Source organism: Trichophyton rubrum, assembly GCF_000151425.1.
Source record: "Trichophyton rubrum CBS 118892 genomic scaffold supercont2.2, whole genome shotgun sequence".
Lineage (NCBI taxonomy): Eukaryota > Fungi > Ascomycota > Eurotiomycetes > Onygenales > Arthrodermataceae > Trichophyton > Trichophyton rubrum.
The window spans coordinates 828863-845527 of NW_003456427.1; the positions used below are offsets into that span (position 1 = coordinate 828863).

Genomic DNA, 16665 nt, shown 5'->3' on the forward strand with positions numbered 1-16665 from the left:
GTCCACATAGTCTTTCCCTCGAGAGTGATTTCACCCCCAGAAATCGAATGCGAATATTCAGCCTTTGAATCACGTTTGATACTGCAGTCGATAGTCAACTGCCTTCTTATTCTATTATCAAAACGATGGTTCCAGTCTTTTGGTTATCGGATATTGGGTATATGTGAAGATTTTGGTGGCTGTTACTATATACGCTCTTCATGTTTCTTGCTATTGTTTGTTATGACTGATTCGAGCTGTCTGGAAAGGCAACGACGGCTCGTCTCCTGTACAATATTGCATATCCTTCGACGTTCTACAATGATACACCAGGACGGCATTCACGGCGTTTCCTACCTCCACCGCCCATTTCCCTTACAAGTACGCAGTACGTTTAACTTCTAATTTAGGCCAAAACCAGCAGTTCCTACCCAACAAATCAGGGCTGATAGACCGTTGCTGTTGGACAAGTTGTGACATCTATCAATTTCTGTGCCCGGCGGCCGAATTGTTTCCCCAGCTTCCGCCCCGGTTTGGAGGCGAAATGACGAGGCGAAACTCCCCACCCTCACTAGTTTACTACAAAACTTGCTGCCCCTCATACAAACAAACATTTCAAGCTGAAGAACAAGCAACGCTGCACCGAATATTCAGCTGTCGGCCCAGCACTTTGTCGTTTTTTTATCACTAAATATCGGCTCTAGACAAGGTTCATAGGTGAGTTTCAGCTCTGGCTTCTGGCTGCAATCCCGAGTCCCACGCAGACTGGTCCTCGGGAGCCGTCTCCGGCAATTCGCCGGCTGCAATACACTCAGGATGTATATTTACTTATTTTTTTGCATCAAACAAGGCACATTGAACAAAAATGGCGAGCACTGTTGGAAAGGTAAGTCTAATACTCTAGTGTCGTCCTCTTAAATTTCTTTGGCGCGCCCTCTGTTGATGGAGACGCAGAACTGATTGCCACTTCATAGACCATCAAATGTCAAGTAAGCCGCACGACCGAATCCCCAATACTATGATTGAAATTGAAGAAGTAGGAGTGGATGCTATGGAGAAACCCGTATACATTGGAGCCCATAGGGACCGACAATGAAGATTGGTTACGAGAATGCTTCGCTAAGACAACCTTGCGGGAATAGGCTGCCGTTGCCTGGGAGGCTGGAAAGGAGTTGACCATCGAAGAGATCGAGGTAGATCCTCCAAAGGCTCACGAGGTCCGAATTCAGATTCATTATACGGGAGTTTGCCATACTGGTGCGTCTTCCTGGGACCGGATAAGGAAAAGATAATGCTTTCAAGCTGGGGCATTGATAAAGAATTGGGTGAGCTGACAGAATATTCAAGATGCGTACACACTTTCCGGAAAAGACCCAGAGGGCGCATTTCCCATCGTCCTTGGCCATGAGGGTGCTGGTATTGTTGAGTCGGTTGGCGAGGGCGTCACCTCCGTGAAACCCGGTGATAGGGTCATCGCGCTATAGTACGCCAATCCTCTGTTTAATGCCGACATTCTGCATAGAGGATTGAAGAGCTAATCATTTATCCCCACGATGCAGCACGCCCGAATGCAGAGAGTGTAAATTCTGCAAATCGGGCAAGACGAACCTTTGCGGAAAGATCCGAGCCACCCAGGGCCGTGGTGTTATGCCAGATGGTACTACCCGCTTCAGAGCCCGTGGAAAAGATCTGCTGCACTTCATGGGAACGTCTACTTTCTCTCAATACACCGTTGTGGCCGATATATCAGTTGTTGCGATCACAGACAAGATTGGGCTAGATAGGGCCTGTCTTCTGGGATGTGGCATTACCACCGGCTATGGAGCCGCAACAGTCACTGCCAAAGTGGAAGAAGGCTCGAACGTTGCTGTGTTCGGTGCTGGATGTGTTGGTCTCTCTGTTATTCAGGGAGCTGTCCAGAACAAGGCTGGTAGAATCATTGCTGTTGATGTGAACGACACCAAGGAAGAATGGGCACGCAAATTCGGCGCCACTGAGTTTGTCAACCCCTCCAAGCTAGGAAACAAATCAATCCAGGAATACCTGATTGAAACCACCGATGGTGGCTGTGACTATACCTTTGACTGCACTGGCAATGTTGGTGTCATGCGAGCTGCCCTCGAGGCTTGCCACAAGGGATGGGGCGAGAGCATCATTATCGGTGTCGCAGCTGCTGGACAGGAGATTTCTACTCGGCGTGAGTTACCCATTGACTATTACGATATACACAATATTATCATACTAACGTACTCCCAATAGCATTCCAACTCGTCACAGGCCGTGTGTGGAAAGGATGCGCCTTTGGAGGGATCAAAGGGCGCACTCAACTTCCTGACCTCGTTGATGACTACCTCAATGGCAAGCTGAAGGTGGACGAATTCATCACTCACCGCGAGAACCTGCCCAGAATCAACACTGCCTTCGACGAGATGAAGGCTGGAGACTGCATCCGATGCGTCGTCGACATGACCAAGTAAATCTTCTCCAGCGTTCGTGTCTAATTGTTTAAATATCAAAATAACGCCTTAATATCATATTACGCTGAATACGTCATGAGCCACTCGTAAGCCAACTATAACAAGTCTACTATTAATATTGCCATTAATATAGGATATGGACCTGAATGCAATAGTTAGCTCGTGAATACGTACTGATTATTGGTGTAAGATCTATCGCCTAGCTATTCTTTGAGTGTCTAAATGTAAGAAGCTTACGCTTGTCGTGTGCATTTATTGCGTGATGCTTGAAAGACGACACTCTTCATCGTCACTAGTTACCTCGTACTAATAGTTAGCTATACGAAATGTACATTGCCAGGATCACTGATTATGCATATCTTCCCTGTCGACGGCGTTCGTCCCACTCTGCTACTGGGTATTACCCCTCGGCCTTGTCAGATATTATAAAAGCTCCCAGTTCGAAGCATCACATGGGTGAATATCAGTGCAAATAAGGACCGACAGCCGTAGTTGGACGAATTCTCTAACTACCAAATTACGACATCTAACATTATGGTGAAAGAACCAGAGGCATGGGAGGAGAAAGCGGCAGTCAAACGAGCAGTGACTGTGGCAAAGATCCCGGAGGAATGGCGTCTCACCGAAGAGCAGATCAATGATGCAAAAACCCAGAGACAGCTAGCCGGTGCATATTTCCAGGGCTTTCTTACCGAGGAGGAGAGGAAGATTACCGGCGAAGAGAGCACCGAGATCGTGAGCAAGATCAAGAGCAAGGAGTACTCTGCTCTTCAAGTCGCAGAAGCGTACTGCAAGGCTGCTGCCGTTGCCCACCAGATGGTGAGTAAATATTGTGATTCTCTAGTGTGTTTATGCTCGACCCTGATACTGTTATAGACCTCATGTCTCCATGAAGTGTTCTTTGACCAGGCACTTGAGAGAGCAAAGTATCTGGATGACTATGTGGAGAGGCATGGGAAGACCATGGGACCACTACACGGCCTGCCCATAAGTCTCAAGGACCAATTCCATGTAAAAGGAAATGATACCACCATGGGCTATGTTGGCTGGATCGATACATTTGAGGGAGACAAAGGCTCTGATAAGGTGCATAACTTCGATAGCCCGATTGTCACGGATCTTCTTTCACTTGGAGCTGTGCTATACTGCAAGGTATATAGGAACATACCCTCCAACAATATGTCCTGATAAGCTAATTTTCTTGTAGACAAGCGTCCCACAATCACTTCTAGTATGTTCACTGACTATCTGGTATCGCTAAAGGCGTCTCTGTTGACTGAACTATTGCATAGATCGGGGAAACTGAGAACCATATCATCGGCCGTGTTCTAAACCCATGGAACAACAACCTCTCGTGTGGTGGTTCATCAGGAGGTATACTCAGGCGGCTTTTATCGATGTCCGTAGACTAACACGCATCCCAACTAGGAGAGGGAGTGATGCTTGCCCTTGGAGCCAGCTCTGTTGGGCTCGGAACTGACTTTGGTATGGAATAGATATCTTTTATCAGTTCTATGTGAAAACTTCTTAGTGAACTGATCACCGCTGGCATAGGGGGGTCTGTTCGAGTTCCTGCTGGATTTTGTGGTGTCTATGGACTGAAGCCCAGTCATGACCGACTTCCATACAGAGATGTTGCCAACACCGTAAGTTTGATATGTGAGGTGTTGAACCGGACCATAATCTCCAAAGGTTAACTCTCCATGAATAGAACCCCGGGCAAAACACATATTCTTCCTCCATTGGAGTTTTATCAACGTCTCACGATTCCATCCAGTTAATGATGAAATCCATCCTTTCTACCCAACCGTGGCTCCGGGATCCAGTCGTTTTCAGTGTCCCATGGAGAGACGATATTGTAGCCGAAATTCTTGCCAGGGTTACTCCAGATGGTTCTGCAAAGAGTGATCAGAAATCACTCAAGTTTGGTATCCTTTATACAGATAATATAGTAACCCCCCATCCTCCGGTCACAAGAGGGCTTCATGTCCTCGAAGATGCACTCAAAAAGGCCGGGCATAAGGTTGTCTCTTGGAACCCACCGCCGCATAGCACTGCCATTAAAATTCACGTAAGTTCTCACCATTGGCTCATGGTTAGCTTTCTCTAATAAGGAACATGATAGCTGGGGTTCATGTCAGCAGATGGCGGTAATGACATCAAGAAGCAACTTGGCCTGTCTGGGGAGCCACCCATTCCCCAGATTAAGATGCTTCTTGAGGACAAAGAGCCACTACCTCTTTTGGAGTATCAGGATCTGATTCTCCAGGGCATTGAATATGCCGAAGCGTACGCTGATTATTGGAACTCGACTGCCCAAGATGACGGTAAGTGATGCATCCATTGGACTGGTCATTGATTTTGTTCATCTGACATACTCACCTGGCATAAACTTCCAACTAATAGGGCAAGTTGTGGATGCTATTATTGCTCCATTGGCGCCGTGGGCAGCGGTTATTCCAACCAAATATTACCATACAGGTAAGATACTTCACCTAAAATTAACACGGCATCATGCTCAATTTCTTCAAACTCCAGCATACACCCAGGCCATCAACCTTTTGGACTACAGTGTCTCCGTAGTTCCTGTCACTATCGCGGATAAGAATGTCGATATTGCGAACCCTGATTATGAACCTATTAGTGAACTTGACAAAGTAAATTGGGAGTTATGTATGAATCACAATATCTCGGGAGTTAGATCAAACGGTACACAAGCTAACTGTTGTATGATTAGACAACCCTGAATTGTTCGACGGGACCCCGGTTGGTATGCAATTTATTAGCCGAAAGCATGAAGAAGAGAAGATTTGGGCTATTGGGAAGGTCGTTGACAATATTTTGAAGAAAACCAAGAGCTGTTAGAGTTTTTGAATACCCGTTAATTCGTATTAGTTACTCCTGATTCATGGAATATGTTTAGTGATATAAAACCATTAAAATTCATTCCACCGTACCTTATTCTATGAATATTAGCCATCAAAAATATGCCCTGGTGAAGTACACGTACAAGTCACAACCACAAACCTAAGTAAGGAGATTCTATCTATCTAAAACCACCTAGTTATATAGCCTTCTTTTCCGGGGTTGCTTCTTATACTTCTTCCTCACTAAACTGTATTCTTTTCCCATATAGAAAAGGTAGTCTCCCGGCCCAACAACCGAGCACATATCCGATGCAAGCTCCGGCGATAATCGTAATTGGATAGGTTTGCCATGGGCGATCCCTAACCGCGAATATATTAGTATTAATTTGCATATTAGAGCCTATAGATGTAAATAGGAAGGGTGTAAGTCGTATTCTTACCAATCTAGTGGAATAGGCACGGCACCTAGCCATGCGCCCAATGCCATACCGATAGTACCACCCCACACGGTATCAAAGGCCTTAGATATACTCCATATTTCACGCCAAACAGCCACATCTGTCCCATGGACGTATACCAGGCCAGTACCCCCAAGAATCGACATGTGAGCTGCACATAGAGCAGTATGTGGTAAATGGGTTGTAAAAGGGGCACCGAACAAAACGAGGAGGATAGCAAGGGCTGGAGTTCCCAGGACCAGTGGAAGACTCAGAGAGAGAATGGCAGGCTACACACATGATAATTAACGACAATTCCGGCAATACTGAATGGACGAAACGTCTCAAAGAAATAGCATTGGAGGAGATCACTTACAACAACCCTGGAGCCAATTGAAGTCTCTTGGTCTTTCCGCTTGGAGCCTGGCCCTATCTTCCCACTGGAACGCGCCTTATTTGAGCTTCCGAGAGCTGCGCCCGCAGCAGGTAAACATATAATGACATATATTATCTGCAGCACCGCAAATACTGGCAGAAGAGTAGACAGGGTAGTCACTGGGTCAGAAACCAGGGCATTGAATCGAAGAGCGAAGATAGATCCTGTTAGGACCGGGTGGAGATGCGAGTATGCCTGCGCAGTTGGGTTGGAGAGTATGCGGATGGGGGGGTGGGATTGGACGGTAAGTTTGGCTTCAGGCTGGGACGCTGGGCCAGCGGCCGTGACGGGAGTGATTTGAGAACTCATGAGATCGGGAATATGCTGTGTAATCGAGGCATCTGATATGTTGTCTGACGGGCTCGTTGTTGAAGATATGTGAACGTTCCGATTTGATATTCAAGATGAACGAAATGTTGTATGTTTGCATTGTTTGCATGGTTATTGAGGATAACAAAATTTCCGTACGCAAGCAAGAGTTGGATTCACCAGCTGGAAATCGCGTATGAGTGCCATACAAACATTATCCGGTGAGCTAACCCATTAGATCTACGGCGAAAAAGATGCAGTTGATATAATAAGGCATGTTGAGAGCAAGAAGTTTATATTAATTTCACCACTATTTGAACCACGGAGCTAGCCTGGTATATCTAGGAATTCCAGCCAAAGAAAGAATGGAAGTGTAGATAGGTAGGTCTCAGACTCGCCCATAATTAAAAAATACTGCAGTCAAATAATCAAGAAATTCATGGGTGCAACTTGGTATTGGGTATCTGAAGCGAATGCAACATAGGAAAGAGGAGCAGGTTGGATATAATGGTAAACAAATGAAAGGAGGTATATGTGAGTAATACAAGTGAAAAATCATGGCTGGAGAGAGAAGTAAAATATAACGAGGAAAAAAACATGTAAAGAAATCAAATATCGACATTGGAAATTATGAGGGACGAAGCATGGTCAATTCATACGCAAGTCGAGGGTGGGTACATTTGGTCATTACTATATCATCCCCGGAATATGATTGTTATGGGGTAGAGAATAGTCATTTCGAGATCGGTGGTATGTATTATAACGGCTTGAGTCCGAGTTATGCCGATAGCTATTTATTGAACTGCTGTCATTTTGAGATGATTCAATATTAGGGGCCGGTTTCCATGGGTTTGTCGGTGCCTGTCTTGGAGAGTCGTGAAGGTACGGGGTTGGCAGCATCTGCGAGTCGGGACTTGAGGATCGTAAAAATGAATTTCCTTGCCCTGGATTCCATGGTTCTCCAGTCTGGAGGCGCCGAATCTCCTGTTGCATAGAGAGAATTTGGCTTTCTAGTAACTTTCTGGCGCATTGTTCTCGTCGCATGAGAGTGGTCAGAGCACTGTACTGTTCCACGGATATACCTTGGAAACCCGAATCAGTACGATAAGGTGACGGAGGGCGCCGTGACTGTGAGATACATTCCAATGAGTGGTTGCACAGCGTAATCGGGCTGATGTGTTGCATCGGTACTATTTCGGCAGGGGATCCTTGAGGTGGCGTAATGCTGGGCGTGGATACGAATGAGTTGATGAACTGGCTGGAGTCATTTATGGGTTGCATAGGCCTCCCTCGGACTGGGGAACCTGTAGCCTTCTTCTTGACTGTATTTGCTTCAGCACTGCTGTTTTGTAGTTTCGCAATTGCAAATTCCAAGTCCATCAGTTTGACCTCAAGAGTTCCTACTCGCTGGGCTAAACTGACTTCATTCTCAGTCTGCATGCTTTCCATCAAATTTTTGAAATCAAACCCTTCTTCATCGTTTGGCTCAGAGTCATCAGATTCGTCTTCTTCGACGGGGCAATCAGCGGACTCTTCACTTGCGTCCGCAAATTTCTCGTCAGGACCAATGTGGCTTGATATAGATGTCGCAGGTCTAGTGTTGGGACGAGGTTCGGCAAAGTCATTGAGGGTACTCTCTCTCCAGAATCTGATTTCATCATTTCTCCGTCGCCATTGAATTGGGGACATGCGATGCGATTTAGCAGTATCTCGCACATCGCAGGCACTTCGTGACCGACGTTTATAGCGGTTATCAACTTTTAATGTCAGAGCGTCAAGGCTTCCGATTGAGCTTTTCTTGTCAAGTGTAGTAGCTGCATCAATTTTTGAGGCTAGCTCTAGGGCATCCTTTGTAGAAAGCGCAACACTCGGCAGAGTGGCTCGTCTCCGATGTACCCGAACGTCTAGGAATTCCGATGAGGACCATGGTTGGGAAGGAGAACCTAAGCCACGGACCGGGCTTTTGGGGCTTCTTTGGAGACTATTTCTTAGGCTTGGGAGGGAAGAGGATCTGTGAAAGCGAGCAGGAGGTTGTGCGGCTACATCATCTTCTTCATCATCGCGTAGGCTAGCGACTTCCGGTGACTGAGGATAAATTTCGGGAATCTCTTGCGGAGATTTTAGATCATCAAGCTCGTCTCGTGATTTGCGGCCAAATATCTTCCGCATCACCGTTTTGAGGGTGCTCCCTCGTCGACGGTGCATGGTAGAGCTATTAGACACATTGCTCGAAAGAGATTCCTGGTGGGTATGAGACATAGGTGCCCCTGGGGACGGTTGTGGATGGTATGTCGCTGGGCGTGAGGACTCAGAATGAGTGGACTGAATTGGTGTTTGCGGAGGCTGGCGAGATTGGCGGGGTGAGCTCATAAAAGAGGAATTAAAAGCCACGACGTTTGGAGTAATGGGCAAGAGGTTCGGGGTGACAGGAGGCTCGGCCTCATAGGCGGCGGGTAAGGGATGTGGAAGAGGACCAGATATCTTCAGTTCATGACGGGGGAACAGCGGTGATAGCTGTCCTCGGTGTCCCTCCTTGCGCAGATGGTTTCGAACCGGCATTCTTGCGGTCGAGCTATGGCCAGTTCCAGTGACGGAATCAACCGCTCACTCACAGCGTATATTATGGCGCTACGCTGATACTAATGATGACAAAACTCTGTTCGTTATTGGAATGCACGTCTAGTGCCATAAAAGTAGCTCAGATGGTCCCCTTTTGTGGATGGGTATCATGATAGATTCTGATATAGGCAAGGGTGGGAATGATCAGAAGACCTCTGAGTAAATAGTATCGAGAATTGCTTTCTTTTGCCCAAAAGAAAGGCACAGATTTTTATTTCCTTCTGGGTGAATGAGCGACAGGAGCAAAAGAAAGGAGTGGACTATCAAGCACTGCTTTCCGCACGCAATGGCGAACTCGGACAGCCAATCAAAGCAGTATGGGCATGCAATACGAATCGAAGGGGTGAGGGAGGTGTCTGACGAGGCTGAAGGAGCTGCTGTGCTCTAGATGACGAATAATGCTTTATCAGAAATGTTGGAATCTTTGGAGGTCCACGAGTGATGCTGGTGTGGGAGACAACTCAGTTGGCTGGTGTGCGTGATAAGCAGCGGAAATGAAAGCCCGAGAAAAAGATGCAATATAATAACTATGCGGGGAGCGGACTTGGGGTCTTGACCCTTCCCTCATCCAAATAGTCGCATAGTAGCTGGCGGCTATGTATAGGAAGGAAAAGGGGGAAAGGAGCGAAAGAAAGGATTGACTGGAGCGCAGCAGCGCAGAAAAGGAGTGCAGGCAGCCTGGTAAAGATAGAGAGGAAGGAGAAGAAAATAAGATCAAAACCTACGGAGTACAATTGAGAGAAGAGAGAAAAAAAAAAAAAAAAATATCGGACTAGGGAAACAAGAGCAGAAAGAGAGCCGGGTAGTCTGCCCCAGGCTGGCAAGGACAGGGAAGGACAGCTATTTTGGCGACACCTGGACTGGGCCACTGGAGAGGAGAAGCCGGGTCTGAAACTCCTTGGGAGCCCGGCTACACCCAACTCCTGCGTGACCTGTGGCTTCCAGAACAAGCGGGGGCAGCCGTGCCCCATAAAGCGTGTCATTCCCTTAGCTAATATGCAAGGGACTGGGATGGTTTGGCCATCGTTGCATCTCCGAGTCAAGTTGACCGAGTCGCCAATCCCGTACAATTCGTCCACGTTTCGCTGCCTCCGTGCGCAAACTTACATCCAGCGTAAGAGAGTCTGAACCCGTAAAACGGAGAGCATCCATCTCCGTTCTGGCACCCGCAGGTCCGTTTGCTTCTTTTCTTAATATACATGTCGGCGTAGCTCTATGTATGGTCATGCATCTGTAAAGGAGCGCTAGAGCAATGCAATACTTGGAGATCGCCTTGTGAGTGGCTTGAGGGCGTGCAAGTTCCTGGCAGCGGTGCCCAACGAGCCAGCAGAAGCGGTGAGTTCGCGCAGGTGCATGCCGCGCCCAAGTATCGGTGCTCAAGAGGCAACTTTTCCGGCATTTATTTTTTCTGTTCGACTTTTCCTTAGTTGGTTAGTTATGCTGCTGCAGGAGATGTAGACTCTGTGCTCCCTGTGTCTCAGCCACGCAACCAGGCGAGAGGACTCGCTACATATTTCATGCCACGGGCTCGCCGCCAGAGCAGCAGCAATGAGCCAGAGAGAGAGAGGGAAAAGGAGGTCGACCGGGTATGCCCTTCAACACCCAAGAAGGGGAAAACTGGTCTCCTTACCACCACGCGGGACGGTGCTCCACCCCCCAGTCGTCCCGGCGATATCTGCAGAGTGGACAAACGCGTCTGAGTGGACAGCCGTCTCAATCCTGGACCGTCGCTCGCAAGCGTAAGTTTCCATGTTTACTCCGGCGCTGGGCTGTCAAACAGAGTTGATAGATGGGCTGCGTGAGGTGAGAAAGGCGAGTTGTCGTCGTCGTTTGTCTTTTCCGCGACGTCGAAGAAGCAAAAGAAGGTCGTCAAAAGCCGGTGATCACGTGTCTTCCCCTTTTTCGGCGGGCGGCTTTTCCCTTCATTCACCGCCGGCTTTTCGACCTCCATCGACGGTCAACGTCAACGAGCGCAGCTTCACGGCCATCGAGCACCGCCGAAGGAGCTTGTTATGAGCCAGGGATCGCAGCTATCGCTCACTAAGCACGCTGCACAGCGAGTCTGACTCAAAACTATCACGAAAACATATCCAAGCTCCACCCGTTCCAGGGCTCAGAGCTCCCGGTAGGACGCGAGCTGACTATCCAGGAAGCTGTGTGAGAGCATCCTCGTATGGATTTGTTTCATCCCGTCCTCCCAAATCGGACCGTTATCCCCCCCCTTTCTCGCTTAGTTACAGACGACGGAGTACGGAGTACTTGCGGGAGAGATACATCCAGGTCTAATGTCCTCGTCCGAGAAGCCCTCGCCATTATCTGGCGGCATTGCGGACTCAGGTCGGCGGGAGACCGCCACACCCACCTCGACGGAGTACTGTGGCCCGTGGTCTGAGTAACTCGGATATCTAACCATACTGGATGCAGGTCATGTTTCCTGTTCCACGGCTGATCTCAGGAAACCTTTCGGGTTACTCCTCGGGTACCTGAGCAAGGTCAGGGTGATGGAAGCTTGGTGCCATGGCCGATGTTGAACCTGCATTGGTCGGTTACACCTGAATCAATAACGGTGACCGGCGCCATGGATGAATAGCTTAGGAGTGGCGCCTTACCCGGCCACTAGACCTCAAACACAGAAACACAATTGCTGCATATTAATGGAGAGACCTGTGACGTCCGTCCTCACTATTGAAACACTGTCCGCGGCTGCTGAGATAAAAAGAGCTTCATCATCCTATCACACGCTATTGTACGAATGCACGGAAACCCTGGCAACAGTGATGTCATGTGGTTTTATATATAAAAATTAATATATCTATAACTAACGGGTCGGCTACCCAGACTCTGGTTTTGATTTGCCCTCCCGTTATCTAGCGCGCATGAGCCATGTCGCCGTTGCATTCACGGAGCACATAACTAGAGCCGTGGGGTACGGCGCGCTCCCTCCAACACACCTTTCTCTCAATTGAATAATATGTGACAAACTATTTAATGCATACCGCACTAACCTTCCTAATCAATTAACCCGGCCTATAAACAACGTATTGTTATCGTGCAGTGGGGTGGTTTTTGGCAGCGACTGTCAAAGCATCCGAAGATTGGAAGTGGAGTCTAAATGGGGCTTGGTACGTTTGACCTTCATTAGACCGAAACACTTGAGATGATATTCATAAGCCGGATATCGGATACACGTACCGGAGGCTAGTTCTCGTTAGCGCCGATGTGTTTACCCTGTTTATAGTTACGAAGATGGAATATCATCAATCTAGTTGGAGATCTGTGTGACGATGTTGTCTTCATTCTCAGAGGCTTGTTTATGAGAAACAGTATGGGGTAGCTTCGGCAATTGCAATTGCGCACTTACAGAACAGTTGATGCTATCATTCAGCCGTGATGGGAAGAGTTCATGTGAGCAAACCATCAAGCAATATAAGAGGCGCCTAAGACAGCCACTGGACTGCGTGACACTATCGAGCAGATGGTAGGTCTTAAACACAGGAGAGCTGTTAAACATTCAGCTAACCACGCTCATTTCATCCGTGCCATCATTTTACAAGCTAATTTGTGCCTCGCCCTCCAGTCCTCCCGTTGGCAATCCTTTGAGCAATACTCTGCTACCTTGCAACCACTGCACCTCAGCAACTTCGTTCCACTTCCAGGTTTCTTCCCTCCACAATTTGAACACGATCCCTTCTTCAAATCCATCGACTTTAATTGCGACTCTAATATCTGGGAAACCCCTTCCTTGTTATGCTTCTTGCTGTCCTGGTTGTCTTCCTTGTCTTCCTCATCCTCTGTACCAAAATTGAATCCCTTATCCAGGAACGGGACCCAGTAGCAAGGAGATATTGCGACGCGGGTGGCGTATTTCTTGATATGTTTCCACTCCGGGAATCCCTGGATTTCATAGCCGTTGGGAAACTTACCTTCACCACATGAACAAAGTATCGGCTGTGCCCAATCCGTGGAAAGGGGTATTTTCCCGGTAGACATATACTCACAAGACGGCAGATGCTTCCAGGTCCGGCACCGGTCAACAAAAGCAGGCAATACATGTTTCCAAAGGCGGAGCTCATTATCGCTGATCTTGAGTGTCTTCATACCCCGGTTAGTTAGGCCCTGGAGGCTTGAATACATCTCCATAACAAGATCTATGGTAAGAGGGATCACCGCTGCGTCAATGACCATGCTTTGGTTGGCGGACTCCAGTCTTAAAGAAGACATGAGAACAATAATGTTCACTCCGCCACTGGTTTCACTGTCGAGGCCGAAAGCGGTAATTTGGGCCTTTGCTCCAACGCCACTGAGATATCCAAACAATGAAAAGAGTGTATTTTTGAATGTCACTCGCACATCCGGGGAAGAATTAAAGTCGCAGTTCTGGTGTTTATTCTTTTCCTTCCCTTCTTTATCATTGAACATATCACTTGAGAGTAATTTGACCCAATCTAGCTTTGATGAGTCCCGAACATCGAGGATAGGCAGCTTGTCGAGTGCAGTATAATCGAGGTTTCTCAATATCGGGCCATTTTCATAGAGATCGATAGGGAAAACATTGTCGAGGCATTGGGTAAGATCTCCAGTCGAAGCTATTGGCGCAATAAACTCAAGATAAGAGGACTTCCGGGCAATCCTAGTTTTCGTATTTACCGACAATATGGGGAATGGAAGGCGGATATTGGAGTGGAATGGTTTTCCTCCTAACTTGACGTTAATTTTGTATGGGGAAATCTGCTCCACGAGGACTGCAGCGCCTTGTCGTAGTATGTCTTGATATTTAGGTGATGTGACATCAAGGCGCGTTGTGAGAAGCACGGCTTTTGAGCAGTCAGAGCCGAGCTCCAAATGGAATGTTAGCTCTACTCCTTCCATATGTTTAGGTGAATCTGAAGAAACCACACTGCTCGTCAATGGGGTTATCTCAGAATTCTCGGTCACTTGGTGCCTCATATTTGGACGACAACGAGTAATATAAACGTCATTATTGGCTAATGTAGACTCGTGGATGGCCAGGTTCATCCCAAGTTTCCCCACCAACTGGACAGTGACGGGACTCGTTTTTAACCCAAAGAAAATATTAGTCGAGAGGTCCGGGTTGAGGAGAACTAAAGCCGTAGGAACCATCACGGAAGCGAAGAGGGGTGCGGTCCCGTCCCATCCCCTTTCATCTTTGCTAATTTCAATTATATATTCTTCTGTGTATTTCGTGCCTGATGCCTGTACTTCCCCAAAGCCCAGTTGCATATCCGCAAAAATACTTTGCCCGGCTTGTGAGTCAAACATAAGCTGGCATATTGGGGTTCCATATTTGTTCACTGGCTTCTCCATAAATAATGAGAGCTTCTCATGGGGGATGGCCAATGTGACTGATAATGTCGGGGGAATGTTAGTCCAATTTCTAAAGGCGCTTTGTGGTAACCGAGCCATTATGCTATCCTGACCAGGGTTGAGACTTAGAGACGTATGCAGGCCTGAAATATGGATGTGTACATAAAGCTCTTGGAGATAATGAGCGCCCATAAGCAGGTTGGAATCTTGATTTATTAGCCCGAATAATTGGTCGATGAAAGCCTGCCAATTCACAACATTTGACCTCTGTATAGCCTGCAAGATGCAACAAAGGCTTGCCCTCGTGTAGGCTTTGTACTCATCGAAAACTACCCTATCCTGCTTTAATCTCAGAAGATTGGCTGGGTTTTCGTCCTCAAACATAGAAAGGTACATTGAGTACATCAGCCGGGAGAGTTGTTTCGGGTCATAGGTGATGGGTTCCGCAACCAGTCGGGTCCATCGCACAACATAACGTTCCTGGCAGGTATCCTCATTAATTGCTCCAAACATTCTCTCCATGAAGTTAGACGACACACTCGTGCCGCTCCAATATTGATTTGGGGTGAGTTTGAACAAGGAGCCAATAGTCACCATATCCCCGAGCAGAAGCGATTTGATATAATCTGTGTCTCTTCCCCGTGAAACTAATAGCTCTGTAGAAATAGTTGACGTGGGCTTTGCCTTCAACAAGGGGCCGGTTGCAGCTAGAATGTTCAATGCTCCAAGATGGTCCGCCAAATTCGAGGTATCAATGGCATCAAATAAGGCTGGAGCTCCAGTTCCCTGTCCAGAGTATTCATGTGGGTCAAGGATAAAAGGTTCAAAATGCCAGTTGTCACTATATTCCTGACGGGTAGCCGTACCATACCTTTGGGCTTGAAGTGTATGGCAAAATACCAGGGCGTCAGCACATACAAAACGAAGAATCCACTTTGAAGATAGAGCATGAAATGCTTTTACATAGGTACGGAATTGAGTGAATGCTGCTCTGACAGCAGCGGGTGTGTCACCCAGGCCATCGGAGGTATAGTTCAAAGGGGATTCCTTTGCAAGGGGGGAGTATGCGGTAGCTAGGTGAAATCCTAATAACGGTTGAGTGCCATAGTGAAGTACTAGCCTTTGGCTCCGTGTCCAAATCATTGGATTCATGTGAGTTGCTTTGAGAAAAGAGCTCATGCCTGGCGTAATAGCCCCCTCCCTCCAAAACTGGTCATAGAAATCATGACTTTCATCGATTTTAGTAAAGTCGCAAGGTGCAGCGGAGCGAATCCCGGTTGCAACTCGTGTAGTTCCAACGATTTGTTTCTTTAGGTCTCTGGCCTTCTGTATACTCAGTTCGAGCTTTTTCTGCTGATCTTCGAAAACGAGCCCATCCGAGGGGTCTAGTGCATAGAATTTCCACATATGCACAACACAAGAATATGTAGCCTGGGTGCAGAATCGGAGAGTTTTGCCATATTTCCCCCTGTTCCAGTCAGAAAGACTCTTGCTATTTTCAACAAGTTTCTTTGCCTGGCTGCGTAGCAGAGCCAGGGCTGTGTCATTGACCAAAACATTATTGTAGATATTCCATATATCCTCAATATTCGTGTCGTTCGTACTGTCGATAATGAGAGTGTAGAGTAACACATTTCGAGCTATTGTGGATCAGCAACGCGCGGGAGCAGCAAGGAACGCGTGGTGGTTGTATACCGATAATCTCTGCTTCCAAGTCACAACAGGTAACATCTACCTTTCGATTCCCTAGAGCAGTTATGTCTTAACAGCCGCAAAGTTAACATAATCTTTTTTGAAAACTTGCTGACTTTACCTGAACCCAGGTCAGCGTATGCTGTGAAAAGCACATTGCGAGCATCACCGCATCCAAGGGTAGTAGAGACACATCCTGATCTGGCGGGAGAGAGTGCGTAAGGCACACCGCAGGAGTGTTACCGGTGGCATAGAAAAATTTGGTAGTAAGAAGGCGAACTGGCACAGGCATTTTGCCTTATTAACTGTCCTGGAACCAGAGGCTTGCCTGGTAGCGGGACCTGGCGTGTTGTTGATCACTTGGAAACAAGAATAGCCCTCCTGGCCCTTAAAACTAGTTTTGGAGCCTTCGCCAAACACAATGCCTGGGATTTTCCAAGGGTGGGCAAACACACTTGAATTAACTAGTTATCAAGATTGTAAAGCGAGTTTCCTTTGCTTCATGTCCCAACTATATCAATGCT

The 16665-nt window shown here is 47.4% G+C and overlaps 5 protein-coding genes across 5 annotated transcripts; 2 read left to right on the forward strand and 3 right to left on the reverse strand.

Annotated features, from left to right (window-relative positions):
- Positions 1–844: 844 nt before the first annotated feature.
- On the forward strand, positions 845–2456 carry TERG_01858 (S-(hydroxymethyl)glutathione dehydrogenase; the record flags this gene model as incomplete). The annotated part of the gene is made up of 6 exons (XM_003237089.1): positions 845–865; positions 954–968; positions 1122–1236; positions 1327–1462; positions 1539–2176; positions 2239–2456. 6 exons carry the CDS (start codon positions 845–847, stop codon positions 2454–2456), a joined length of 1143 nt encoding a protein of 380 aa, XP_003237137.1.
- A 534-nt stretch (positions 2457–2990) lies between these two features.
- On the forward strand, positions 2991–5321 carry TERG_01859 (uncharacterized protein; the record flags this gene model as incomplete). Its single annotated transcript, XM_047747819.1, has 10 exons — positions 2991–3275; positions 3333–3608; positions 3749–3830; positions 3885–3941; positions 4011–4102; positions 4168–4527; positions 4582–4783; positions 4863–4937; positions 4995–5129; positions 5194–5321. The coding sequence occupies 10 exons, from the start codon at positions 2991–2993 to the stop codon at positions 5319–5321; spliced, it is 1692 nt and encodes a 563-aa protein (XP_047603784.1).
- Positions 5322–5759: 438 nt separating this feature from the next.
- TERG_01860 (uncharacterized protein) lies at positions 5760–6505 on the reverse strand (the record flags this gene model as incomplete). The annotated part of the gene is made up of 2 exons (XM_003237091.1): positions 5760–6050; positions 6137–6505. The coding sequence occupies 2 exons, from the start codon at positions 6503–6505 to the stop codon at positions 5760–5762; spliced, it is 660 nt and encodes a 219-aa protein (XP_003237139.1).
- Positions 6506–7195: 690 nt separating this feature from the next.
- TERG_01861 (uncharacterized protein) lies at positions 7196–9064 on the reverse strand (the record flags this gene model as incomplete). The annotated part of the gene is made up of 1 exon (XM_003237092.1): positions 7196–9064. The coding sequence occupies one exon, from the start codon at positions 9062–9064 to the stop codon at positions 7196–7198; it is 1869 nt and encodes a 622-aa protein (XP_003237140.1).
- A 2908-nt stretch (positions 9065–11972) lies between these two features.
- On the reverse strand, positions 11973–16433 carry TERG_01862 (uncharacterized protein; the record flags this gene model as incomplete). Its single annotated transcript, XM_003237093.2, has 3 exons — positions 11973–16089; positions 16145–16184; positions 16263–16433. The coding sequence occupies 3 exons, from the start codon at positions 16431–16433 to the stop codon at positions 12650–12652; spliced, it is 3651 nt and encodes a 1216-aa protein (XP_003237141.1). The 3' UTR covers positions 11973–12649.
- Between the last annotated feature and the right edge of the window lie 232 nt (positions 16434–16665).